At 36.3% G+C, this 27,755-nt stretch overlaps 1 protein-coding gene across 1 annotated transcript in view; it reads left to right on the top strand.

Moving 5' to 3' along the window:
- Window positions 1-23,638: 23,638 nt before the first annotated feature.
- LOC144973784 (uncharacterized) overlaps window positions 23,639-27,755 on the top strand; it is a 28,381-nt gene continuing 24,264 nt past the window's right edge. The window contains exon 1 of the mRNA XM_078916678.1: window positions 23,639-23,827. Coding sequence (XP_078772804.1) covers window positions 23,824-23,827 — 4 coding nt within the window. The 5' untranslated portion in view covers window positions 23,639-23,823. The remainder of the gene's footprint in view (window positions 23,828-27,755) is intronic.

The following is a 27,755-nucleotide window of genomic DNA, read 5'->3' as shown; positions in this document are numbered from 1 at the left end:
TATTAGATGCTATATATATATATATATATATATATATATATATATATATATATATATATATATATATATATATATATATATATATATATATATATATATATGGCAGTAGCTACAGCTTGTCAGTAGGTTTTTAAAGATATAAAAGTAAAGAATTGTGTTTGTTAGCTCTAGAGAAAAAGAATCATCATGACCTTAGTCCATAGCCATTCTAAGTTTGATCAATTAATTTTAATGGTTTTGGTTATTATTATTATTATTATTATTATTATTATTATTATTATTATTATTATTATTATTATTATTATTATTATTATTATTATTATTAATGATATTATTATTATTATTATTATTAATATTATTATTAATATTATTATTATTATTATTATTATTATTATTATTATTATTATTATTATTATTATTATTATTATCATTATCATTATTATTATTATTATTATTATTATTATTATTATTATTATTATTATTATTATTATTATTATTATTATTAATAATAATATTATCATCATTATTATAATTTATTTATTTTAGTATTCAGGGTTCAGGAAACCTTTTTATTTTTGTCCATTGAATTCAGGGTGTTGGTTCATCTCTCTCTATCATCGAATCGAATGTCATTTGGTTTGTAAAGGGTAGAGTGGATGAAATGAGAATGAATGCATTTTGCCTCATGGAATAACTGTGTTCATTTTCCCTTTTTTTTTGGTACAAATACATTCATACACACACACACACACACACACACACACACGCACACACACACACACACACACACACACACATATATATATATATACACACACATACACACATACTTATGAAATTAATCCTTCTGTATATTTTTTTATTTCATATTTTTACTTACCGTAAATGCCAGACTAGTTCATGAATAATCCATTCATCATTCTGTACAGAACTGTCGCCATTAATATCATTATTCATTTCTTTATCATCATGCTTTATATATATATATATATATATATATATATATATATATATATATATATATATATATATATATATATATATATTATATAATATGAATCAGTACTATATAATGATATATTTTAACCCTTGTGCTGTATCAAATACAATGTGTTATGGATACAATAACTTTTCCTGGGTTCTGGTACATTTACTTTGACATATTTTCAAAAGCTTTAAATGGTTGCTTTCACTATCAATCAATCAACTTATTGACAATATTATTGCCAGCCATTGGAGTATGTGACTCACCGCATCAACATGGTATTATGTCGTAATCAGCAAGATGCTGAAGAAAATTGAGCTTAGATTTTAAAGTTTTGCTTATACTGACATGGCGGTTTTTTTGAAAAAAAAAAAATCCCAATTTTTGCAAGCTAAAAACAGCAAAATTTGCAAACATTTGTGATTTATTTTATTGAAAACCCATAATTAGGTCATGTAAGAGAATGGTTTCATGGAGCTTGCAACAAATTAAGGGTCATATCACCACCAGTAAAAGGGAACAAAATCTAGTAAAAAAGAAACTACTTTTGATTAATTGTCTTTCACATCCTACACGAGCTATCAAATTAAAAGAAAAAAAAGTCGTCTTTTTTTTCTTTTTTTTTTGCCCTTAATAAAAATTATTATTGTTTTTGTTTTTTGTTTGTTTTTTCTCTGCAAAATCTCGAAAATTTGCAAAAAAAAAAATTCAGATTTTGCGACTGCAATGCAATCAGTGATATTTGAGTGTATCCTACATAGCGAGATCCTTTGTGATTGTCTTTATTTGACTTTTAGGTAATGTCAAAATAAGTACATCAGTGGATTGTTCATGGATTCTGCTTCATTTTTAAACCAGCCCCCTTTGTCTTCCTTTTTCTTCAGTGCTTTCAACTTCATCGTATCCACAACTTTCCTCCTTTGTCTTCCTTTTTACTGGCAAGGAAATAATCAGTGTGGTAAGCGCCATATAGCCCTTAAAAGCAAACAAACAAACAACACGTGTTGGAGTTATGCTTATTTGATATGTCAGTTTTGAGTGTCTGGGTGGGGTTCCTGACCTCTCATAGTGGGCAGGGAGGTACTTACTCTGTCTTCTCTATCCCTTTATCTTCTTTCCAACATGCTTTCTGTCTTTGTCTTGGGATGAAATTACTTGGTTTTGTCCTGACACTGACCAGATACCCTAGTTGGGAGGGAAACAGTCAAATGTGTAGTTAGTTTTGGGAGATGATATTTTTTCCCTTGTAAATCATCGCTCTGTTGTGCACTGTATTATGTTTTATTTACACATTATATATGATTTTGTAAACATTTGAGTGTGTTCCTCTTAGTGGGGACCTGTGCTTCTGTCTGGATGAGACTTTTAGGTGATCTCAAACAAACTTAGTACTTTGATAGTGTGCCCTTGGAATCTACATCTGTTTCCTATTTGAACCAATTGCCCTTTGACTTACCTTTTCTTGGATGCTTTAATTATAAATCTAGAACTTTTTACTTTCCCATTTTCTTCCTTTTTACTGGTGGTGATATGACCTTAATGTGTTGCAAGTGCCGTAAAACCCTTAAAAACAAACAAACAAACAAACGAACAATTTTGAGTGTCAGGTCCACACTGATGTAATACCATTGTGAGACGATTGGTCACATTGTTTTTATTTAATTTGTTTTATATTTTTAACTACAGGTAAGGAGTTTGATCATTAGATACCTGGGATGGGTGGAGGGGAGGCTGATTTCCTCCTACTTTGATCCAGAGTGATCACGCTTGTTTTGTTTTTTTTTTGTTTTTTTTTTATACCTCCTACATTAAGCTAAAGAAAAACCCCATTCTTCTATATGTGTTTTTGTCCTTGTTTTAGAATGAGGCTATTATTTGGTTTGCCTCGAATCCGATTAGCATCTTTGTTGGGAGTGAGGCGGTCAGATAAATTCATTATTTTATAAAGATTTGTCCATAGTTTGATATTCTTAGTGAAGAATATGTTACTGATTTTGATCATTTGAATGAATTCCTCTACATTGACCTGCCAGATATATATTATCGAAAGAACTTTGATGTCAGTTACATTGGAAAGAACTTTGTGATAGGACAACTTGGAAACCGGAATAAAGTCCAGCTCCATGGATCATTAAAAAGGCTCTTAGGAATTACTTTTATGTTTAGATGATAGGGAGCGTCATTCGACACCCGAGTTTCGGGTGTATTTTGTCACAGGATAATTCGGCACCCGAGTTTCGGGTGTATTTTGTCACAGAATAATTCGACACCCGAGTTTCGGGTGTATTTTGTCACAGGATAATTCGACACCCGAGTTTCGGGTGTATTTTGTCTCAGGATAATTCGACACCCGAGTTTTGGACGTATTTTGTCACAGGATAATTCGACACCCGAATTTGGGGTGGGGATGGTCAGCAAAGAATTTGGCATCCCAAGCAGGGTAAAAAAATTTTTGGAAAAAAAAATGTTGTTTTCTTGTCGTCGGGGGGACGGGGGGGGGGGGGGGGGGGGGGTCGTTGGCAAAAATTCTACAATTGTTCGTCTTTGCAAACACACAAACCATTAACTGCAAGACCATATCTCTCTCTCTCTCTCTCTCTCTCTCTCTCTCTCTCTCTCTCTCTCTCACTCTCTCTCTCTCTTGATTTCTTTCTTTCTATCACACACACATACATACGCTCCCTCTAAGACCTAAGTGACGTAGATGACTTATACAGCAAAGGGTATACAATTACAGATACTGTGCGACAAACTCGCGACACATAATGTCGTGCGTTCAGCGAAAAAGGTTAAATACTCATATAATCCAGCAGCCGAATTAACGCACAAGACGATGTGTAACCTTGAACGTTTCTAGTCTGATTGATAGAAATTAGTGAGAGTTAATCAGAAAAAACGGCTAGTTATAAACAAAGGGCTATGTGACGTCATTTCCTTCCTTCTATTTGCAACATCTCATAATAATAGATGATCTAAAGTTTTATATGTAGAAATGGTATAATATATCTATCAATATAGATAATATTGTGCCTGGATAAGAAGTTCACAACATTGCATCCGGAAGTATAACGAACCAACACACAAAACGATGTGTAACCTTGAACGAACAATGACTTTCGTCTTCCAATGTCTTGATCCTTTCAAGGAACTCATCGCTTGAAGCGAATTTTGCTCCCTCAAATATTGAATTCGACCGTCTATCCATATTTTAAAGAGGACTGGCGTGCAACGGACAAGGAAGGAAGGCGGAAGAATTTGATTTCCCCGGGTTTGTACGTTCATACGTACTGCGCATGCGCGATTCGGGTGTCGAATTATCTGGTGACAAAATACACCCGAAACTCGGGTGTCGAATAACACTCCGTAGATGATATTGTGCTTGGGTCTGGGTATACTTATTAGTGGTCCCAGAGTAGACTTACAGCTAAATTGCTCTTTGGAGTCTGCACTTGTTCCCTATTTAAATTAGATAGTCCTTTCCAGACATACTGGAGCTGAAATTTGTTAAAACTTTTTTTTTTTTCTCTTCAGGTTATGATTTTTAAACTCAATTTTCAAATATATCTTTTATATTGAACTACACTACACTGTAGCGGCCAACCGTCCCAATATAATTGTGACTGCTCCCATAGTGGGCAGGGAAGTCACTTACTGTGTCTTCTATCCCCCTTTATCTGTTTTCCAAATTGCTTTCTGTCTTTGTCCTGGAATGAGATTGCTTAGTTTTGTCCTGACCCTGGCCAGAGTTCCTTGGCTGGAGGGAAACAGTGGAATGTATAGTTATAGTTTTGGGAGATGATGTTTATTTCCTTGTCAATCATCTCTCTGTTATGTATTGTTATTTTTAACATATGATTGTAAACATTTGAGTGTATTCCTCTTAGTGGGATCTTGTGCTGGTGTCTGGGTGAGACTTTAACGTGATCTCAAACTAAGTACTTTGATTGTGTGCTCTTGGAATCTACAGGTTTTCTATTTGAAACCAATTCCCATTTGCCTTACCTTTTCTTGGGTGCTTTAATTGTAATTCTAGAACTTTTTACTATCTCATTTTCTTCCTTTTACTGGCACCGAAATGACCTTAATGTGTTGCAAGCGTCGTAAAACCCTTAAAAACAAACAAATAGGTCAAAGCTATAACACATGTGTCAGGGTGTCCCGTTTTAGTTTAACTCTTTGAAAAAAAAGTTGGCTGCCCTACGACATCAATAGACACATAGACAACCATGCCTCTCGGACAGTCGTCATGATGTAAACAATGGCTGTGATTGGTAAACATAGCGAACTACACAGGGTATACTATCAATGATTTGTGTCTAAAAAAAATATCCACTATTCTCTACCGCTTGATCAATAGAACCAACACACAAAAAAATTTGTAATCGTAAACGTTAATAATATGATCGAGAAAATCATGTGATAACTAGTCACCCATTTGGAGGTATAAAAACAATAACAATGATCAGAGAGCGGTCAATTTCATTCACGATATTGTTATATAAACAACTAACTATGTTTGTCTGAACATGTGTGAAGGTGTGTCGCAAATTCCTTGTTTTGATTGGTCAAAAATCTACTGGTCAATTCTTTAGTATTTAAAAGTGACAATTTACCTATTTGGGTGACAATCATGTATTCTGGGTATATGTAGAATTTTTTGTAAGCCGCATGTGGCAGGCCTGCCTTTCTCTTATTTTTTATAATGTGCCTGCTAGCGCAGATTAAGTTTTCCTTTATCTTCCTTCTTATTGGTGCTGAAATGACCTATAAGGGTACGAAGCATTACAGAAACCATGAAAACAAACAATACCGTCTAAGTAAATTGGGATCAAGCACAACTATTCAGTTTTTTTTTTTACTCTTTCATGTTGATTTGGATAACAGCTTTACTTTTTGGTCCCGTAATAATTCATAACATATTATTTTGACATCATAATAATAATAATAATAACTATTATTATTATTATTATTATTATTATTATTATTATTATTATTATTATTATTATTATTATTATTATTATTATTATTATTATTATTATTATTTTTATTATATTATTATTATTATTATTATTATTTTTACTATTATTATTATTATATTATTATTATTATTTATTATTATTATTATTATTATTATTATTATTATTATTATTATTATTATTATTATTATCATTATAATAATAACAATAATAATAATAATAATAGGTTTTATATTTTTATTTTTATGATTCGTTCTAATTTTCCAAGCACTGTCTCTGACAGTTTGGCTTTCTCCACCCCACCATGCTAAATCCATCTCATTCACGAATGTACTTATGTCATCTATCATTGTGATGAATCTGTAACACATCAATTGATATATTAATATTATATCATTTTATAGATAGTAGAGGAAGGAAATTGGTCAGTTGCTTTCGCAATTTGACCAGACTGTTTCGGCGCTGAGAGAAAGAGATTTGGCATGCTATCAACTTTATCCATTATCAAATTCTTACATTAACTGAGCTTAAAATAACTAAAATAATTATTATGAATGTTTGTTTTTTTTTTTTAAAACAATAGATATGCACTTTGCTTTAGTTATACTTAACCTTGTGTGTGCCACCTAGCAGTTATTTGTTTAGCTTAAAGCACTAGTGTTGAACATATACAGAGAGATGGTGGGGGGGGGGGGGGGGGGGGGGGAAGGGGTGTTTTAGACTGTTACTGCTACATTTTTATGTGTGTTTCTAGTAAAATCAGCGGCATGGAAATAGCACAACGTTAGATATTATGATAAATCCCTGTCAAACATTTGACTATGTTGATGATATCTGTAAAAACAGGTACAGTAGTGTTATAGCTTATGTGTACATATTTTATTTTTCCCTATTGTCTTTATAAACCTAATTTGTATGTCATTTTACTGATTGTGCCTGGGTCTATATATCCAGTGAAAAGTGGGAAATGGGGAAAAAACAAACTTTTATCAAAAAAACAACTTTATTTTCAATTTTGTTTTCTGTATAGTTAAGGATTGAGACAGTGCCCTATGAATTTCTTCTGTATGAATCGGGTTCGAGATTATTTTTAAAAATTACAAAATGTTTAGGAGAGACAAATTTTTATATTTTTAACGCGTGTTCCAGATTTTTAATGGATACATGTACCAGATTGTTCGATGACTCCGTTTTATGTAGCCATGGCGATAACAATAACTCATTTTAAATGAAATGTGTAGTTACATTAATTATAACGTTATAAGTTATAAGCACAGTGGACCTGAACATTCATCCAACACCTCAAGATGTCAGATGAAACTGAAAGGGGAAAATAATAGTCTCCCAAATTCTTGCTTTCTTTCTTTTTGCTTTTTTCTTTTCTTTCTCCTTTTTATTCTGTTCTTTCTCCTTTTTCTTTATTTTTTTTTTTTTTAATTCGTTTTAAAGAATGTTACTACTGTCATATTGGGTAACTGTGCCTCTGTAAATTTGTCGCATTTTGGGTTTCTTAGCCTTTTTTTTTCTGTACTTTCTCTTTTTTTCTCTGTTCTTTTCTTTTTCTTTCTTTTTTTTTTTCTCTTCTTTTTTTTAAGAATGTTACTACTGTCATATTGGGTAGTTCTGCCTCCGTAAATGTGTCGTATTTTGGGTTTCTGATCCTTTTAGCAGTTATTTATTTCTTTTGTTAAAAGACTTACTTGGTTTCTTATCAAAGGAACTGATGTCAAAAAGCTAAAAACTCTCAAATAATTAGTTATAATTCAAAGAGGCAAAGTTATCCCATCAGTATTATTTTTAATTTCAACACCAGGCATTCAACGAAGTCTTGGGTATTATTATTATAAAGATAAAAATAAAAATACGGAAAAGAAGAACTGAGCCTCAAGTCAAGTCATACAATCCTCATTGCATTGAATGTCCTCCTGTCCAGTGCACTGTAAATAGATAACATTATTCACATGGTGACGGATTACATCTTATACTTTAAATCTATTATTAATGGTAATGGTAGTAAAATAATCTAACGCCTTTGGTTGAAGATCAAGGTGCTTAGTTGTTCCAAGTCAATTCTTCTTTTGTAGGATGATAGTACGGCTGACTGGATGGGGATCCTGACCTCCCATAGTGGGCAGGGAGGTACATGCTGTGTCTTCTACTTCTATCCTTCCATACCCGTTTTCCAATTGTTTCCTGTCGTTGTCTTGGAATGAGATTACTTAGTTTTGTCCTGACCATGGCCGGAGTCCTTGGCTGGGAGGGAAACAGTCAAATGTATAGTTATAGTTTTGGGAGATGATATTTTTTTCCTTGTAAAACATCTCTCTGTTATGCATTGTATTGTGTTCAGTTTACAAATTATATTATATGATTTGTAAACATTTGAGTGTTTTCCTCTTAGTTGGGACCTGTGCTTGTGTCTGGATGAGGCTTTTTTTAGGCGATCTCAAACTAAGTACTTTGACGGTGTGCTCTTGGAATCTACATCTGTTCCCTATTTGAACCAATTCCCCTTTGTCTCACCTTTTCTTTTACGCTTTTATTGGAATTCTAGAAGGTTTTACTATACCATTTTCTTCCTTTTTACTGGCGCTGATATGACCTTAATGTGTTGCAAGCGCTGTAAAACCGTTTAAAAAAAAAACCAAAAAAAAAAACCAAAAAAAAAACCAAAAAAAAACAACATAGTACGGCTGATGTCTTAAACGTTAATGCGTGACTCGGTTCAGTTCTCAATGGTCTTGTTGGGACCTTTTTGTCCTCCCAGCGGTGGAGGTTACTTGTTGTGTCTTCATCCCCCCATATTATTTGTTTTCCAACTTGCTTTCTGTCTTTGTATTTGAATGAGATTACTTGGTTTTGTCCTGGCCGTGGCTGGAGTCCTTGACTGAGAGGGAACTGTCAATAAATGTATAATTGTAGTTTGGGAGTCTTAATTATTGATTAAAGTCTGCTCTAATGGGGATTTGTTATGACAGTCTTTAATATTTTCTTTTTTTTATTATGCTTATCTCTATTATGTAAGTTTTTGCATTTTCTTGTGTAAAACTAATCAATTTTTTAATGTGTAAATCTCAATCATTTACCTAACCTTTCTTTGCCTAAATACACTACCGTGCATATCTCTCTCTCTCTCTCTCTCTCTCTCTCTCTCTCTCTCTCTCTCTCTATATATATATATATATATATATATATATATATATATATATATATATATATATATATATATATATATATATAAATATTTGCTTTAACTGCTTTCACAAATGATAGTATTAGTAAGATTATTATTAGAATAATTGATCGTAGACTATACAGACACGGCAATTTTGCAATGTGATAGAATTTAACGGTACACTCTGCACAACTGTAAAATATCTAAAAATAATTGTATTTTTGTACTGATATGTGTGCGTACTAAAACTAAAAGTCGTATGATAAAGCTTTGCCAATTTATTGACGTCAATTTTGTAATGTCAGACATTTTTGTATGGAACGACTGCAGAGATTAATGTCGTCATTGTAGCTTCAAAATTTAATTGTGTCAGAAGGGTGGGGGTGGGGCTCTTTATTTTGGGTCTTTATTTTGGGGAGGGGGGGGGGGGGGGTGGAGAGTAATTTATGACAGAAAGAACAGTGTTGCTTTCACAGAATGCTAAATCTATGAAATATCATCAGTCACATCAAAACAGTTTTATGTTAGGTAGATTCTGATGAATTTAATTTTTCTCAGTTTCATTGCCATTGGTGTCAGCCGCTTTGAAGTGGTCTAATTTTGTCACTAATTAAGCTAGAAACATAATTTAAAAAGCATGATAATATGCTTAAGCTGCTCTATCAGAAAACCTAAACATGAAGAAAAGTTATTTTTTCACATTATATCCTGTTTTCCTGGGCCACCACACATTTATTTAGTGTTAGTTTTGTAAGGGCTTTCATAGGTTGCAGTCATGTAAATGTTGCTGCTCGAAGCCCGAAGAAATAGATAAATAATGTGAAATTGAATGTAAACTTCAATTTAATTCCGAAAACAAATAAAATGGACGTTTCGGGTTTCCCCTTTATTCTGTTTTGTTGATAAAGGGGAAACCCGAAATATCCATTTTATCTGTTTTCGAAATTAAATTGAAGTTTACATTCAATTTCACATTGTTATTTATATGTTGCAGTCAAAACCTTGGGGACTGTGGTGTGGGGGATGTTTTTTTTAACAAATTGATCACTCAATGTATGCTTTATTTTGTGTGAAATGCCATTACACGTTAATTAAGTCGTGTGTTCTCCGTGGAATGATGAACAAGCGAATGAATGGTGAAATAAAAAACTTTTTTTCTTCTCTCTTCATGTCTTTCATTATCTATTACCTTCCCATATTATAATATTAAAGAATGATGATGTCAATGCCCTTTACTTTTATGTCAATATGAAATCATTGCTTGTTTTTATTTTAAAAAACAAAAAAACATAACACAACAATATTTCAAACACAATAGCAAGTTGGTTTCTTGTTTGTATTTTTTCTGGGTGGGGTTCCTGACCTCCCATAGTGGGCAAGGAGGTACTTACTGTGTCTTCTATCACCTTTTAGCTGTTTTCCAACATGCTTTCTGTCTATGTCTTAGAATGAGATTTCTTAGTTTTGTCCTAGCCCTGGCCGGATCCCCTGGCTGAAAGGAAAACAGTCAATTGTATAGTTTTGGGAGATGATATTTTTTCCCTTGTAAATCATCTCTCTGTTATGCACTGTATTATGTTTTGTTTACATATTATATATGATTTGTAAAGATTTGAGTATATTCCTCTTAGTAGGGACAAATGCTTGTGTCTGGATAAGACTTTTAGGTGATCTCAAACTAAGTACCTTGATGGTGTGCTCTTGGAATCTAAATATGTTTCCTATTTCAACAAATCCCCCTTTGTCTTCCCTTTGCTTGGGTGCTTTAATTGTAATTCTACAACTTTTGACTATCCCATTTTCGTCCTTTTTGCTGGCGCTGATATGACCTAAATGTGTGTAAGCGCCGTAAAACCCTTTTCAAGTTGTATATATATATATTATATATATATAAGGGTGTAGGATGGGGTTCCCGACCTCCCATAGTGGGCAGGGAGGTACTTGCTGTGTCCATAGTGGGCGGGGAGGTACTTGCTGTGTCTTCTATCCCCCTGTATCTGTTTTTCAACTGCTTTTTGTCTTTGTCTTGGAATGAGATTACTTGGTTTTGTCCTGACCCTGACTGGGAGAGAAACAGTCGAATGTATAGTTATATATATATATATATATATATATATATATATATATATATATATATATATATATATGTATATATATATACTTTTTGCAATTATAATACGATGGGGTTCCCGACCTCCCATAGTGGGCAGGGAGGTACTTGCTGTGTCCATAGTGGGCGGGGAGGTACTTGCTGTGTCTTCTATCCCCCTGCATCTGTTTTTCAACTGCTTTTTGTCTTTGTCTTGGAATGAGATTACTTGGTTTTGTCCTGACCCTGACTGGGAGAGAAACAGTCGAATGTATAGTTATAGTTTTTGGGAGATGATATTTTTATCCTTGTAAATCATCTCTGTTATGTAATTAGAATTGTTATTTTTAACATATGATCTGTCAACATTTGAGTGTAGATATTCCTCTCAGTGTGATCTTGTGCTTGTGTCTGGGTGAGACTTTTTGGTGATATCAAACTAAGTACTTTGATAGTGTGCTCTTGGAATCTATATCTGTTTCCTATTTGAACCAATTCCCCTTTGTATTACATTTTCTTGGGTGCTTTAATCGTAATTCTAGAACTTTTTACTTTCCCATTTTCTTCCTTTTTTCTGGCGCTGATATGACCTTAATATGTTGCAAGCGCCGTGAAACCCTTCAAAACTAAACACATGATATGAAGGATATAATGGAATCATTGTTGAGGTACTCTGTGAGCTGGTTTATTTTTCTCAGTTCATAGTCTTAAAAACATGATTGATGTGGTTAACCATGGAAATAATTTAATCAAAATAATATCGGCCACATAAGTGACGAATAACGGCGAAAAAACATATTGCAAAAAAAAATTTAAAAAATGCATGTCCGCTGGGGGCTGAGCCATCAGATTGACCTTGACATTGCTACGAAGAAAGTTTTCTGTATTTTCCCTACACATCCTACACCCTTCCGTCATTCGGTAAAAGGACGTAAGCGCCAACATAAACAAAAATGAGCTATTTATAGTATGAGAATCCCCTTTCATGGCGCACACTACTGTCTTGGTCATGAAGTAATGTGCAAATACATATAACACTTTCAGAAATAGATACAACATTTTGAAAGTAAAACCTAAAATAAATCACTAAAATTTCGAACACATTTCCGACCCTAGCTCAAAACTAACCCCCATGACAAAGACGTAACTCTTGTCGGCCATGCCCACGACGATTACGTCCTTTTCTCATAAAATGGCATGGCAGCACATGACAAGATTGTTTTTATTTATGGGTTCTTAAGAAATAAAAAAGGGGATGGGGGGTGGGAGAGATGAGATTAGCGGAAGAGTAGCGTCCCTCGATTGACGTCACCCATAGTCTGTGACGTCACCGGCGGAAAAGTTATTAGAGAGAGAACGTCATGTTGGTTGTGCGCATGCGTTTCTCGTCCTCGCTTCCGGTGAAAGGGGCTTGAGACACTTCAAAACCAAATTGACGTTCTCTCTGTAAGGTGACGTCCAATCAAGGGAGGCTAATCTCATTCCCTATAGTAAGCGTTGAACAGGGAATGTTTGTTACCACCCTTTTTATTTGGTGCGAATTCATGAATGAGTTATCACTTTATTTTTTTTAGTTATACACGTGAGCGTTGGATTTATTGCAGGCAATTTATACGAGTCTAGCCTTGGCATTTTATTCTTACTAATGTGATCAGGCTGCGGTCCAGTCTTTGAGAAACGGTTCATGTGGGAGATCCTGATCCCAGATAAACTAACAAGGACGTTCAGTTTCCGGGTGTGCCAGCTACTGCATAGATGTAATGCTGCGGCTATTGTTTTTGAAGGTTCTTATTCAGGTCCCATTTTTCAAAGTTGGATTTGACCTCACTGAATGTGGTGTCGAGACAGGTCCAGTCCTTACTTTGAGTAATACCTAACCGATTTTATCGTTGATGACTCAAAAGGTTCGTCTCGATCTATTTCGAATTCCGTAATAAAGTAGGTAGTATAATAAGTTAGTATCATAGATGACTGCCTGCTCATAATGAACTTTCTTTCTCCGCAAATATTGCGGGTTCTCCACTAATAATAATAAAAATAATAATAATAATAATAATAATAATAATAATAATAATAATAATAATAATAATAGTAGTAGTAGTAGTAGTAGTAGTATATAATAATAATAGTAATAATAATAATAATAATAATAATAATAATAATAATAATAATAATAGTAATAATAATAATAATAATAATAATAATAATAATAATAATAATAATAATAATAATAATAATAGTAATAATAATAATAATGATAATGATGATGATGATGATTATGATGATGATAATAATAATAATAATAATAATAGCAATAATAGTAATAATAATAATAATAATAATAATAATAATAATAATAATAATAATAATAATAATAATGATGATGATGATGATGATGATGATGATGATGATGATGATGATGATGATGATGATGATGCAATGATTGTGAACACGTCCGGAATTTTAAAAAGCAAGAGTTTAAGAATCGTATACTATTAGTATTAGCTGCTCAAGTAGATGGAAAATATAACAAGTAAATGCGAACAATGCGAAATTTGTAGATACTGCCAAATAACGATTGTTAACAGCGTTCAAACTATCGCGCCCCTCAATTTTTAAGGATTACTGATTCAAAATCAGTGCTGGGATTACCCGCCCAAATACCCGGGTAGTGGTCTTATTACCCGGATACCCAAGGGTACCGTGGCATGAGTGACTTTTTGACCCAAACTATGTTTTTGTGAAGGGGCGGGGGGGGGGGGGGTTATTCTTTAAAATTCTTTTATTCATTTATTATTTATTACAACAAATGAAACGAAACTGAAGTATGGAACAAGGATAATTAATTACAATGAAACCAAAAAAATATAAGATAAAATAAATAAATAAAAAAAATACCTGAGATTCCTTCAAAAGATAAGAACTAATATACAGTAAAATTACTTTAAACCAAAATTTTGGGGACCTTCTAAACCATTTCGGTTTAAAGACATTTTGGTTTAAAGCAAGTTCCCGTTTTGCGATGTTTTTCAAGTGTAGTAACTATTTAAGTTTAAGGAATTTGCTCATTTAATCGTATCATGGGTTTCCCTTTAAAAATAGTTGTTGAATAAATGCCGTCTTCGTAACCATTACATTTTTATTATTATTGTTATTATTTTATTTTTTTTATTTTTTTTTATGTTTTAAAAATATTTTTTGGGGTTTTCGTTTTCAATTCAAAATTGTTGAAAGAGTTGAGTTCGGGATGCCGTGTTTTTTTACATATCTCCGTCTTGATCAACTTTTTTTTCATCGACTTCGCATAGTATTTTGATTTTAAACTCCAATGTGTAAGCACAGTGCTTTCTTTTAGTAAAATGTAAAGCTAAAATAAGATCGAAAGTTCTTGTGTGATAATTGATAATGAATGATAGCAGCTACTCAGAGGTGAAGTGAAATGGAAATGAAAAGGCGTGTCAATGCTAAGTTTTTTACCACCCATCCCTCTTTTGTTGAAAAGCCATTAGGTTCAAAGGCCTAATTACATAGAACCCCCCCCCCCCCCCTTCCTCTCACACACACATTCAATCAAAGTGGAAATGAAATGGCATGTCAAAGGTAAGTTGTCTACCACCCCCCCCCCCCCCTCCTTATTGTCGTGTTGAAAATCCAGTCAGTTCCAAAGCATCAACACACGAGCGAGAACATCTCGCTTGCGTGATTCTACACCCCAACTCCCCCTCTTTCCTCATTTGTCGATTGCCAGTCACCCGTTGTCTTCCTTTTCCAGTCTGCGATCGTGGTGCTGGCCAAACCCAAGTGCAGTGATTGAAGTGTTTGCCTACCCCCCCCCCCCCCCACCCCTCACCCTCATCTTATACTTACGCTCTTTGTTTTAATATCACCGGGCATTATTATGTGGGGCCACCTTCCCGAGTTTTTGAAGAAAAATAGAGAGAGAAAAGGGGAAGGTGCTCTCAAGTTGTTTCGGTTTAAAGAAAGTCCTTCTTAGAAGTATTTCGGTTCATCGTAAGAATGAGGACAAAGATAATGAAGAAACTAGTACAATTTATTAAATTCTTTGCGGTTTAAGGTATTTTTCGGTTTAGCTTCTTTCGGTTTCAAGTAATTTTACTGTAGTCTTAATCTGTTGATTCCAAAATTGAATCAAATGTGTGTTAACAAATAAAACAAAAAAATCAATGTAATTCAAAAATAAAGGAGGAAAATCTTTTGAAAAAATGTCATATAAATGTAAATATGTAGATCAAAATTGTATTACATCCAATTACCACTCTCAGTTCGGTTTCCATTTGTTGAAGCGGGTACCCGCTACCCGCCCCTTTTACCCGAGTACCCGGTTTAACTTTATTACTGGGTGGGGATCCTGACCTCCCATAGCGGGCAGGGAGGTACATACTTTGTCTTCTAATTCAGAAAAGTGAGTGGAGCAGGCACTTATGTTGGTAACAACAAGATATGAAGTGAATAGAAAAGTGCCAGAAGACAATAGAGAATAAAAATTTTTCGCGGCGGTGGTGGGGTTTGAACCTGCGACCTTATTGGTACGACAACTCCGCCTGGCAGGTGAGAGCGTGGCTCTACCGTGTGAGCTATCCACGAACACAAAAATATTCGTTTCAAACTCAAAGTCATTACTAGATCCCTCTCTCACCTACTTCTTGAGACCGCCGATTCGTTCGTACACCACCATCGCGAATAATTTTGACCAGCAGTTAAGCTTAATAGCCAATATTCTCAACACAAACATATAACATAGAAACGATTGAGACATTGAGTATGCTCCGGTGTATGGGGTGAATTTTAATTCAGAAAAGTGAGTGGAGCAGGCACTTATGTTGGTAACAACAAGATATGAAGTGAATAGAAAAGTGCCAGAAGACAATAGAGAATAAAAATTTTTCGCGGCGGTGGTGGGGTTTGAACCTGCGACCTTATTGGTACGACAACTCCGCCTGGCAGGTGAGAGCGTGGCTCTACCGTGTGAGCTATCCACGAACACAAAAATATTCGTTTCAAACTCAAAGTCATTACTAGATCCCTCTCTCACCTACTTCTTGAGACCGCCGATTCGTTCGTACACCACCATCGCGAATAATTTTGACCAGCAGTTAAGCTTAATAGCCAATATTCTCAACACAAACATATAACATAGAAACGATTGAGACATTGAGTATGCTCCGGTGTATGGGGTGAATTTTAATTCAGAAAAGTGAGTGGAGCAGGCACTTATGTTGGTAACAACAAGATATGAAGTGAATAGAAAAGTGCCAGAAGACAATAGAGATAAAAAATTTTTTTCGCGGCGGTGGTGGGGTTTGAACCTGCGACCTTATTGGTACGACAACTCCGCCTGGCAGGTGAGAGCGTGGCTCTACCGTGTGAGCTATCCACGAACACAAAAATATTCGTTTCAAACTCAAAGTCATTACTAGATCCCTCTCTCACCTACTTCTTGAGACCGCCGATTCGTTCGTACACCACCATCGCGAATAATTTTGACCAGCAGTTAAGCTTAATAGCCAATATTCTCAACACAAACATATAACATAGAAACGATTGAGACATTGAGTATGCTCCGGTGTATGGGGTGAATTTTAATTCAGAAAAGTGAGTGGAGCAGGCACTTATGTTGGTAACAACAAGATATGAAGTGAATAGAAAAGTGCCAGAAGACAATAGAGAATAAAAATTTTTCGCGGCGGTGGTGGGGTTTGAACCTGCGACCTTATTGGTACGACAACTCCGCCTGGCAGGTGAGAGCGTGGCTCTACCGTGTGAGCTATCCACGAACACAAAAATATTCGTTTCAAACTCAAAGTCATTACTAGATCCCTCTCTCACCTACTTCTTGAGACCGCCGATTCGTTCGTACACCACCATCGCGAATAATTTTGACCAGCAGTTAAGCTTAATAGCCAATATTCTCAACACAAACATATAACATAGAAACGATTGAGACATTGAGTATGCTCCGGTGTATGGGGTGAATTTTAATTCAGAAAAGTGAGTGGAGCAGGCACTTATGTTGGTAACAACAAGATATGAAGTGAATAGAAAAGTGCCAGAAGACAATAGAGAATAAAAATTTTTCGCGGCGGTGGTGGGGTTTGAACCTGCGACCTTATTGGTACGACAACTCCGCCTGGCAGGTGAGAGCGTGGCTCTACCGTGTGAGCTATCCACGAACACAAAAATATTCGTTTCAAACTCAAAGTCATTACTAGATCCCTCTCTCACCTACTTCTTGAGACCGCCGATTCGTTCGTACACCACCATCGCGAATAATTTTGACCAGCAGTTAAGCTTAATAGCCAATATTCTCAACACAAACATATAACATAGAAACGATTGAGACATTGAGTATGCTCCGGTGTATGGGGTGAATTTTAATTCAGAAAAGTGAGTGGAGCAGGCACTTATGTTGGTAACAACAAGATATGAAGTGAATAGAAAAGTGCCAGAAGACAATAGAGAATAAAAATTTTTCGCGGCGGTGGTGGGGTTTGAACCTGCGACCTTATTGGTACGACAACTCCGCCTGGCAGGTGAGAGCGTGGCTCTACCGTGTGAGCTATCCACGAACACAAAAATATTCGTTTCAAACTCAAAGTCATTACTAGATCCCTCTCTCACCTACTTCTTGAGACCGCCGATTCGTTCGTACACCACCATCGCGAATAATTTTGACCAGCAGTTAAGCTTAATAGCCAATATTCTCAACACAAACATATAACATAGAAACGATTGAGACATTGAGTATGCTCCGGTGTATGGGGTGAATTTTAATTCAGAAAAGTGAGTGGAGCAGGCACTTATGTTGGTAACAACAAGATATGAAGTGAATAGAAAAGTGCCAGAAGACAATAGAGAATAAAAATTTTTCGCGGCGGTGGTGGGGTTTGAACCTGCGACCTTATTGGTACGACAACTCCGCCTGGCAGGTGAGAGCGTGGCTCTACCGTGTGAGCTATCCACGAACACAAAAATATTCGTTTCAAACTCAAAGTCATTACTAGATCCCTCTCTCACTACTTCTTGAGACCGCCGATTCGTTCGTACACACCATCGCGAATAATTTTGACCAGCAGTTAAGCTTAATAGCCAATATTCTCAACACAAACATATAACATAGAAACGATTGAGACATTGAGTATGCTCGGTGTATGGGGTGAATTTTAATTCAGAAAAGTGAGTGGAGCAGGCACTTATGTTGGTAACAACAAGATATGAAGTGAATAGAAAAGTGCCAGAAGACAATAGAGAATAAAAATTTTCCCCGCGTTTTTAACTCTTATTGTCTGATTCATCTCGCTCATAGATGCGTTGGTTACCATGTGGCTGCATCCACGAACACAATTTCGATTTCAAATTCAAAGTCATTACTACGGGTCTCTCAAGTCTCATCGTCTATTTTTGTTTGTAGGAGAGATTGGTTGTACAGCTCAATCGCGAATAATTTTGCAGGAGTTACGACTAATACGCGGTCTCAACAAAAGACTATAAATGACGATTTTAACTATTTTGTCGTGTATGGGGTATGTAACAGAAAGGAGCTGGATGCAGGGATAGTTGTCGTATGAATAATAGGTGCCAGGTTCAAAAACACAATCGCCGCGGAAAATTTTTATTCTCTATTGTCTTTGGCACTTTTCTATTCATTCATATCTTGTGTTACCAACATAAGTGCTGCTCCATCACTTTTCTGAATTAAAATTCACCCCATACACGGAGCATACTCAATGTCTCAATCGTTTCTATGTTATGTTTGTGTTGAGAATATTGGCTATTAAGCTTAACTGCTGGTCAAAATATTCGCGATGGTGGTGTACGAACGAATCGGCGTCTCAAGAAGTAGGTGAGAGAGGGATCTAGTATGACTTTGAGTTTGAAACGAATATTTTGTGTTCGTGGATAGCTCACACGGTAGAGCCACGCTCTCACCTGCCAGGCGGAGTTGTCGTACCAATAAGGTCGCAGGTTCAAACCAACCGCCGCGAAAAATTTTATTCTCTATTGTCTTCTGGCACTTTTCTATTCACTTCATATCTTGTTGTTACCAACATAAGTGCCTGCTCCACTCACTTTTCTGAATTAAAATTCACCCCATACACCGGAGCATACTCAATGTCTCAATCGTTTCTATGTTATATGTTTGTGTTGAGAATATTGGCTATTAAGCTTAACTGTGGTCAAAATTATTCGCGATGGTGGTGTACGAACGAATCGGCGGTCTCAAGAAGTAGGTGAGAGAGGGATCTAGTAATGACTTTGAGTTTGAAACGAATATTTTTGTGTTCGTGGATAGCTCACACGGTAGAGCCACGCTCTCACCTGCCAGGCGGAGTTGTCGTACCAATAAGGTCGCAGGTTCAAACCCCACCACCGCCGCGAAAAATTTTTATTCTCTATTGTCTTCTGGCACTTTTCTATTCACTTCATATCTTGTTGTTACCAACATAAGTGCCTGCTCCACTCACTTTTCTGAATTAAAATTCACCCCATACACCGGAGCATACTCAATGTCTCAATCGTTTCTATGTTATATGTTTGTGTTGAGAATATTGGCTATTAAGCTTAACTGCTGGTCAAAATTATTCGCGATGGTGGTGTACGAACGAATCGGCGGTCTCAAGAAGTAGGTGAGAGAGGGATCTAGTAATGACTTTGAGTTTGAAACGAATATTTTTGTGTTCGTGGATAGCTCACACGGTAGAGCCACGCTCTCACCTGCCAGGCGGAGTTGTCGTACCAATAAGGTCGCAGGTTCAAACCCCACCACCGCCGCGAAAAATTTTTATTCTCTATTGTCTTCTGGCACTTTTCTATTCACTTCATATCTTGTTGTTACCAACATAAGTGCCTGCTCCACTCACTTTTCTGAATTAAAATTCACCCCATACACCGGAGCATACTCAATGTCTCAATCGTTTCTATGTTATATGTTTGTGTTGAGAATATTGGCTATTAAGCTTAACTGCTGGTCAAAATTATTCGCGATGGTGGTGTACGAACGAATCGGCGGTCTCAAGAAGTAGGTGAGAGAGGATCTAGTAATGACTTTGAGTTTGAAACGAATATTTTTGTGTTCGTGGATAGCTCACACGGTAGAGCCACGCTCTCACCTGCCAGGCGGAGTTGTCGTACCAATAAGGTCGCAGGTTCAAACCCCACCACCGCCGCGAAAAATTTTTATTCTCTATTGTCTTCTGGCACTTTTCTATTCACTTCATATCTTGTTGTTACCAACATAAGTGCCTGCTCCACTCACTTTTCTGAATTAAAATTCACCCCATACACCGGAGCATACTCAATGTCTCAATCGTTTCTATGTTATATGTTTGTGTTGAGAATATTGGCTATTAAGCTTAACTGCTGGTCAAAATTATTCGCGATGGTGGTGTACGAACGAATCGGCGGTCTCAAGAAGTAGGTGAGAGAGGGATCTAGTAATGACTTTGAGTTTGAAACGAATATTTTTGTGTTCGTGGATAGCTCACACGGTAGAGCCACGCTCTCACCTGCCAGGCGGAGTTGTCGTACCAATAAGGTCGCAGGTTCAAACCCACCACCGCCGCGAAAAATTTTTATTCTCTATTGTCTTCTGGCACTTTTCTATTCACTTCATATCTTGTTGTTACCAACATAAGTGCCTGCTCCACTCACTTTTCTGAATTAAAATTCACCCCATACACCGGAGCATACTCAATGTCTCAATCGTTTCTATGTTATATGTTTGTGTTGAGAATATTGGCTATTAAGCTTAACTGCTGGTCAAAATTATTCGCGATGGTGGTGTACGAACGAATCGGCGGTCTCAAGAAGTAGGTGAGAGAGGGATCTAGTAATGACTTTGAGTTTGAAACGAATATTTTTGTGTTCGTGGATAGCTCACACGGTAGAGCCACGCTCTCACCTGCCAGGCGGAGTTGTCGTACCAATAAGGTCGCAGGTTCAAACCCCACCACCGCCGCGAAAAATTTTTATTCTCTATTGTCTTCTGGCACTTTTCTATTCACTTCATATCTTGTTGTTACCAACATAAGTGCCTGCTCCACTCACTTTTCTGAATTAAAATTCACCCCATACACCGGAGCATACTCAATGTCTCAATCGTTTCTATGTTATATGTTTGTGTTGAGAATATTGGCTATTAAGCTTAACTGCTGGTCAAAATTATTCGCGATGGTGGTGTACGAACGAATCGGCGGTCTCAAGAAGTAGGTGAGAGAGGGATCTAGTAATGACTTTGAGTTTGAAACGAATATTTTTGTGTTCGTGGATAGCTCACACGGTAGAGCCACGCTCTCACCTGCCAGGCGGAGTTGTCGTACCAATAAGGTCGCAGGTTCAAACCCCACCACCGCCGCGAAAAATTTTTATTCTCTATTGTCTTCTGGCACTTTTCTATTCACTTCATATCTTGTTGATACTTTGTCTTCTATCGTCTTATATCTGTTATCCAACATGCTTTCTGTCTTTGTCTTCGAATGGTATTACTTGGTTGTTTTTTTCCTGGCCCTCGTCGGAGTCCTGGCTGGGAGGGAAACAGTCAAATGCATAGTTATTGTTTTGGGAGATGATATTTTTTCCTTGTGAATCACCTCTCTGTTATGTATTATTATATTTGTTATTTTAAATGTTTAATTAAAGCATTTGAGTGTATTCCTCTTTGTTGGATTTTGTGCTTGTGTCCGGATGAGACTTATAGGTGGTCTCAAACTAAGTACTTTGATAGTGTGCTCTTGGAATCTACATCTGATCCCTAGTTGTTCCCAATTCCCTTATTATATGTCTTACTTTTTCTTGGTTGCTTTATTTGTAATTCTAGAACTTTTTACTATCCCATTTTCTTCCTTTTTACTATCCCATTTTCTTCCTTTTTACTATCCCATTGTCTTCCTTTTTACTGGCGTTGATATAACCTAAATGTGTTGCAAGCGCCGTAAAACCCTTAACTTGACTTACTTGACTTAGATGCCTTTCGCGTCTCGACCGAAAGATCGGGTCGCCTTGGCTGTTTCCAGTATTTCCTGTGTGAGGTGTCTCCAATATTGCCGGTCCTCTGCTAGGGTTCTCAGATTTTCAAGGTCCCCTGCCGTTATGAGACTAATGCTTTGTCCAAGTGTTGTGAGGTTTTTGTTTAGGATCACAGGGAGTGTTGTGATCGGTCTTCCTCTGAAAAGGTTCCCGTGTTTTTGGAAGTATCCCGACAAGGCTTGGTTAGCTGGTATGTTTTTGTCCCTGCGTAGTATGTGACCGAAAAGTTGCCATCGTTGTTGTAAAATGTCAAGGGAGATTCGTCTTTCTTTTGTGATCTTATAGAGTGATTCATTTGAAATCTTTTTAGGGTATTTGATGTCCAGTACCCTTCTTAGCTGTGTGCGATGGAAGGCATCCAGATGTTCTTCTTCGGATTTTGTCAACGCCCAAGTGCCGCAGTTATACAGAAGTACCGGTTTTACAAGAGCACGGTACAGTTTTAGTTTGGTTTTTCTCTTTATTTTGTCACCTCTAATCCATACATTGGTGAGTTTACTGAGTGCGGCGTTTGATAGCTGTTTTCTTATTTGTACATCCTCGGTGTCTCCAATTAGTGAGCCGACTTTCTTTGTTCTTTTCCATTCCTCTTTGTTCCTCGATATTGTTGTAAATTCGGTTTTATTGGCATTGACTTGGAGGTTATATTTCATGAGGGTATTTTGTATGATGTCTATATTTGCTGGTGTTGATCCAATAAAATCGACATCGTCTGCATAGGCGATTTCTCTAGGGATTGCATTCTCAATATGAGTCGTTGGTTTTGGAATGACTTTTCGAACTTCTTTCAGAGCGTGTTCTAAGTATATTGTGAACAGAATCGGGCTCAGACTATCTCCTTGGGGGGTCCCGATGTTACTTTCGAACTGCGTCTGTTTTGTGGCCCCGTATATCCTTGGTTGTATCTTTGTGTTGCTGAGGAGAAATCGGATTATTCGGAGCTCGTCTTCGTCTACTATGTCTGTTTTCCTCTGTCGATCGTATCAAAGGCTGCGGACATATCGATTCCGGTTATTGTTATGGATATGTTTTCTTTGAGTGCCTTTGCTGCCAACCATTTATGTGTCCATACAACGTCCGATGTGCTTCGGTCTTGGCGAAACCCGCTTTGGCTATGTGATAGATATTTTTATATTTTCGGTCTAATTCTGTTGAGGACAATAGTTGACAGTGTTTTTCTTATGGTATTCAGTAATGTTATTGGGCGGAGGTTGTTTACGGGTCCTTTCGTTTTTCCTGGTTTTTGTATTGTAATTAGGACACCGCTGTTTATGTCCCAGTCTTTGTGTGCTGAGAATGTTTTGTTCATTATGTTTGCAATGCTCAGATCCAGGGAGAGGGTACCGCATTTCAGCAATTCAGCAATTCAACCCTTAAAAACAACTTTATTACCCGCGGGTACCCGGGTACCCGCCCAGCACTATTCAAAATTCAAAATGTCTGCCTTTCTTTGCAATGGATGTCACTTTTTAATTTTCTAAACTGGATAGATAACTAGAGAACGACGTAACAAATTTGGCTTTGTGATCAAAATTTTATAATTCAAGAGAAACTTATGGGTAAGTTACCCCGTCGGGAGACCTTCCATAAGCTACTACATCCCAAGTATTCTTGTTCTAGTAGGGGGTTTGGGAGGGGGGAAACCCCCTACTTGAAGTTCTAGTTTTGGGGGTTTGGGAGGGGGGAGACTTTAAAAAAAAAATGTTTCCCCCTCCCAAACCCCCTACTAGAACAAGAATACTTGGGATGTAGTAGCTTATGGAAGGTCTCACAAAAATTAGGCAGTTTAGTGAGTTAGTGAGCTGCACTGCAGCAGTGGCAGTCAAATTGTGACCCAACTCGCCCATAGGAAAGTTGTGACTGGAAATTGCCGTTCGCGTTTTTGGGGGTTCAGTTAAAGATGCATAACTTCGTGATAAAGAGGAATATCGCAGATATTTTGGTATCATTATTTTCGTCTTCAATTTCCTTTTAAAAAATGATGCCAATTAAGGAAAAATCCATTAAAAATTCCAGAAGTTGTATGAGTATGAAGTTAAAATTTGGCAATTTTCAAATGAATTTCAAATGCATTTATTTTTTTATTTACCGCGTGTGTTTTTCAAATAAAAACGCTTGCTTTTAGAGTAACATCTAAACTTTAATTTCAGGGCTCTATACTATATGCGCAGACACTTTTTAACTCTGCGCCGAAATGCCATGTTTAAATTATCTTCTCATCATGACTGCCCGAAGATATCGATATTTATATCGATATTTTAAATTTAGTTATGTATTATTTAAGGAACTGTGTATTCAGTCCACCGGAAATAAAAATATTTAAAACGGACCAATTATCGATAATGACGACATTGATACTGAGCCTATTGTAAGGTAGTCATCATCAAAAGTGGATAGGCATAAAATTTCTGGTAATTTGACGGCTTAATATCATTTACATTTACAGCGTTTTATTTACTCTCGGAAAGTCTTGAGTGAGAGTCGTTCGAAATCAGTAGCCTGAAATAGATCTCAATTCTTGATACCATGGTTGCCAGATAGCCATTGGCCTGGCCAATTTGGCGAAAATTGACCACACAGAGAATAATGTTTCTATAAGTAATCTAAAATTTACATTTATATCTATTTTTAATGTTTTCTAGTCCGTTATAATTTTTATGATTACCAAAACCGATGAGTTTTCCAAGGAGATCATAGTTTTAGTATTGTTTGCCCAAGTAAAGTTCTATTTGGTCACTTTTCACATCGATCACTGACCTCGGGCATGCCTGTGTACTCCCTTGGCAAATAATTCTTAATTTTCAAGTTCAACACGTTGACGCCATTCCTGGTGACTCGAGAAGTTTGATCAACTTTTAATTTTGTGAAAAAATGATTTACCTTTACTCACTTTTAAGACTATTATTTTGATTTAGAACACAGTGAGGCGTCAAAATGTATTGCCTTGTGTATTTCTTGTACGTAACAATATGAATCCGGAAAAAAACGAAACAAAAACGAACAGACAAAACAAAAACCAACCAAAAAAAAAAAGAGAAAAGAAAAATAGAGGACATCTTTAGAGTTATAGGGTCTTGAATGTGTTTAAGGGATCGTCAGAAAGGGGGGGGGGGGGGGGGGGGGGGGGGGTGGGAGAGATTGGAGATCGAGTATAGATAAATAGATAGAGATAGATAGATTGATAGAGAGAAAGAGAGAGAGGACTGCTTTGTAGCTACTTGTACTCGATTTTTATTTATTATTTTGGTTCCTATCCTTATTTATAAGGTTACAGCTTGGGACACTTTTGGTGTAGACAATATCGACGTGACCAGCAAGGAAGATGACTCTACATTCTTTTAAGGACTCTTTTGTTTTTAAAGGTTTGATGGCGCTGATAAAACATTGAGGTCATTTTAGGGCTAGTAGACAGGAAAAAATGGGATGCCAGTCAAAAAAATTAGTTTTAGAAGACATGATAGACGATAAACAATAGACCAGCCCCACAATTCAAAGGACAAGGGATGATTTTGAAAGAAAAGGATCTTGGAAGAAGACAAAGTCAAGACTGCCGGGGGTGGGGGGGGGGGGGGGGGGGGGGAAGGCCTCGAAGCACAGCCGTACTCGAGGCCAGTGGTCGATGTGAAAAGTGACCAAATAGAACCTTACTTGGGCAAGCAATACTAATACTCTGATCTCCTTGGAAAATTCATCGGTTTTGATAATCACAAAAAAAATTCTAAAGGACTAGGAAAAATTAAAACTAGATGTAAATGTTAATTTTAAATTAATTGTAGAAACATTATTCTCTGTGTGGTCAATTTTGGCCAAATTGGCCAGGCTTGGCTATCTCGCAGCCAAGGTAAGAATCTCGTTAATGTTTGATAAATCGGTTTCGAGAATTGAGATCTATTTCAGTCACCGGTTTCGAACAACTCTCAATCAAGATTTCCTGAGAGTAAATAAAACACTGTACGTAATATTATTCAGCCGTTGAATTGCTATAGATTTTATGCCTGTCCATTTCTGATGATGCCTATAATAGGCTCAGTATCAAAGTTGTCATTATCGATTAAGGTAAGTATAGACGATAATTGGTCCTTTTTAAATATGTTTATTTCCGGTGGACTGAATACACAGCTGTGTTTTCAGTCCACTGGTGGACTGAAAACACAGTTCCATTATTTAAAAGGAACTGTGTTTTCAGTCCACCGGAGATAAAAACATTTTAAAAAGGACCAAATATTGTCTATACTTACCTTAAACTCTACTGATGACATTGATACTGCGCCTTTTATAGACATCATCAGAACTGGACAGGCATATAATTTATGGCAATTCAACGCTCAATAATATCATTTACAGCCTTTTATTTACTCTCGGAAAGTCTTGATAGAGTGTTGTTCGAAATCGGGCGCCTGCGGCCAGATAGCCATTGGCCTAGCCAATTTGGCCAAAATTGGCCACACAGAGAAGAATGTTTCTACAATTAATTTTAAATTAACATTTATATCTATTTTAAAATTCTCCTAGTCCGTTAGAATTTTTGTGATTATCAAAACCGATGAGCTTTCCAAGGAGATCAGAGTTTAGTATTGTTTACTAAAGTAAGGTTACATTTGGTCACTTTTCACATCGATCACTGGCCTCAAGCACGGCTGTGTACTGCTAAGGGCATCCATCAACCAATGGTTTTTGCAATATTTTAATCATGGAAATGGGCTTTCAAGATGAAATAAAATAATTTTATTGAAAATTTCTATTTGGACAAGGAGTACTCTTGGCGAGCACTAAGGGAAAAAGATTTCATAATTGTGAGAGATGAAAAAAGAGAAAGGACGAAAATTCAAAAAAGGTTTCCTGTAAAAAACCCTGAAAAAGAGGTTGTCGATTGTTAGTGAATTTCATCCAGGAATCAAAATTGGCTTAAGTTTATTTTGCTCCCTCAGAATGTACTTCTAAGAGAAATCACACAATCTGCATAGCAAAATTGTAACAATCAAGGATAAAATGGTCCAAATGAAATTTCTGAAGATCTCTCTCAGATCTTAAAACTGGCTTTCTGGTCAAGTGCAGATGAGGAAGAGACTTGACTGCCAATACTATCGACTACTATTGCCATGACGGTCATGGCCTATTGACAATTCCTAAGCTTGAGGAATCAAGATGAAATACAGAATAAAAATTAAGCTTCAAGATTAAGTACCAAAAGAATATTAAACCTTCCCCAGATTTAAAGTCCTGTCTTATCTACATTAATTTTTTTTTTTGGATAATTTAATTTCATAGTTGAAATAAAGTTCCCGTTTGACTTTGACAGAATAGATTTTAACTCTACGAATCATTATTTCATTATTTAATTTTTTTAAAAGCAAAGTTGGGATTGCGGTAATCAGATGTCACCCATCGAGTTACTCATCATGCCCAATGTAGCTTGACATCCATATAAGGAAGAGTATTGGTTTGATCAATCACACTGGGTATTCAGTGTTGCTCATAATTACGTGA

Source organism: Berghia stephanieae, chromosome 5 (genome assembly GCF_034508935.2).
Source record: "Berghia stephanieae isolate SIO BIC M18660-M18661 chromosome 5, UCSD_Bste_1.3, whole genome shotgun sequence".
Classification (NCBI taxonomy): Eukaryota; Metazoa; Mollusca; class Gastropoda; order Nudibranchia; family Aeolidiidae; genus Berghia; species Berghia stephanieae.
This window is presented reverse-complemented; position numbering and strand designations above follow the sequence as displayed.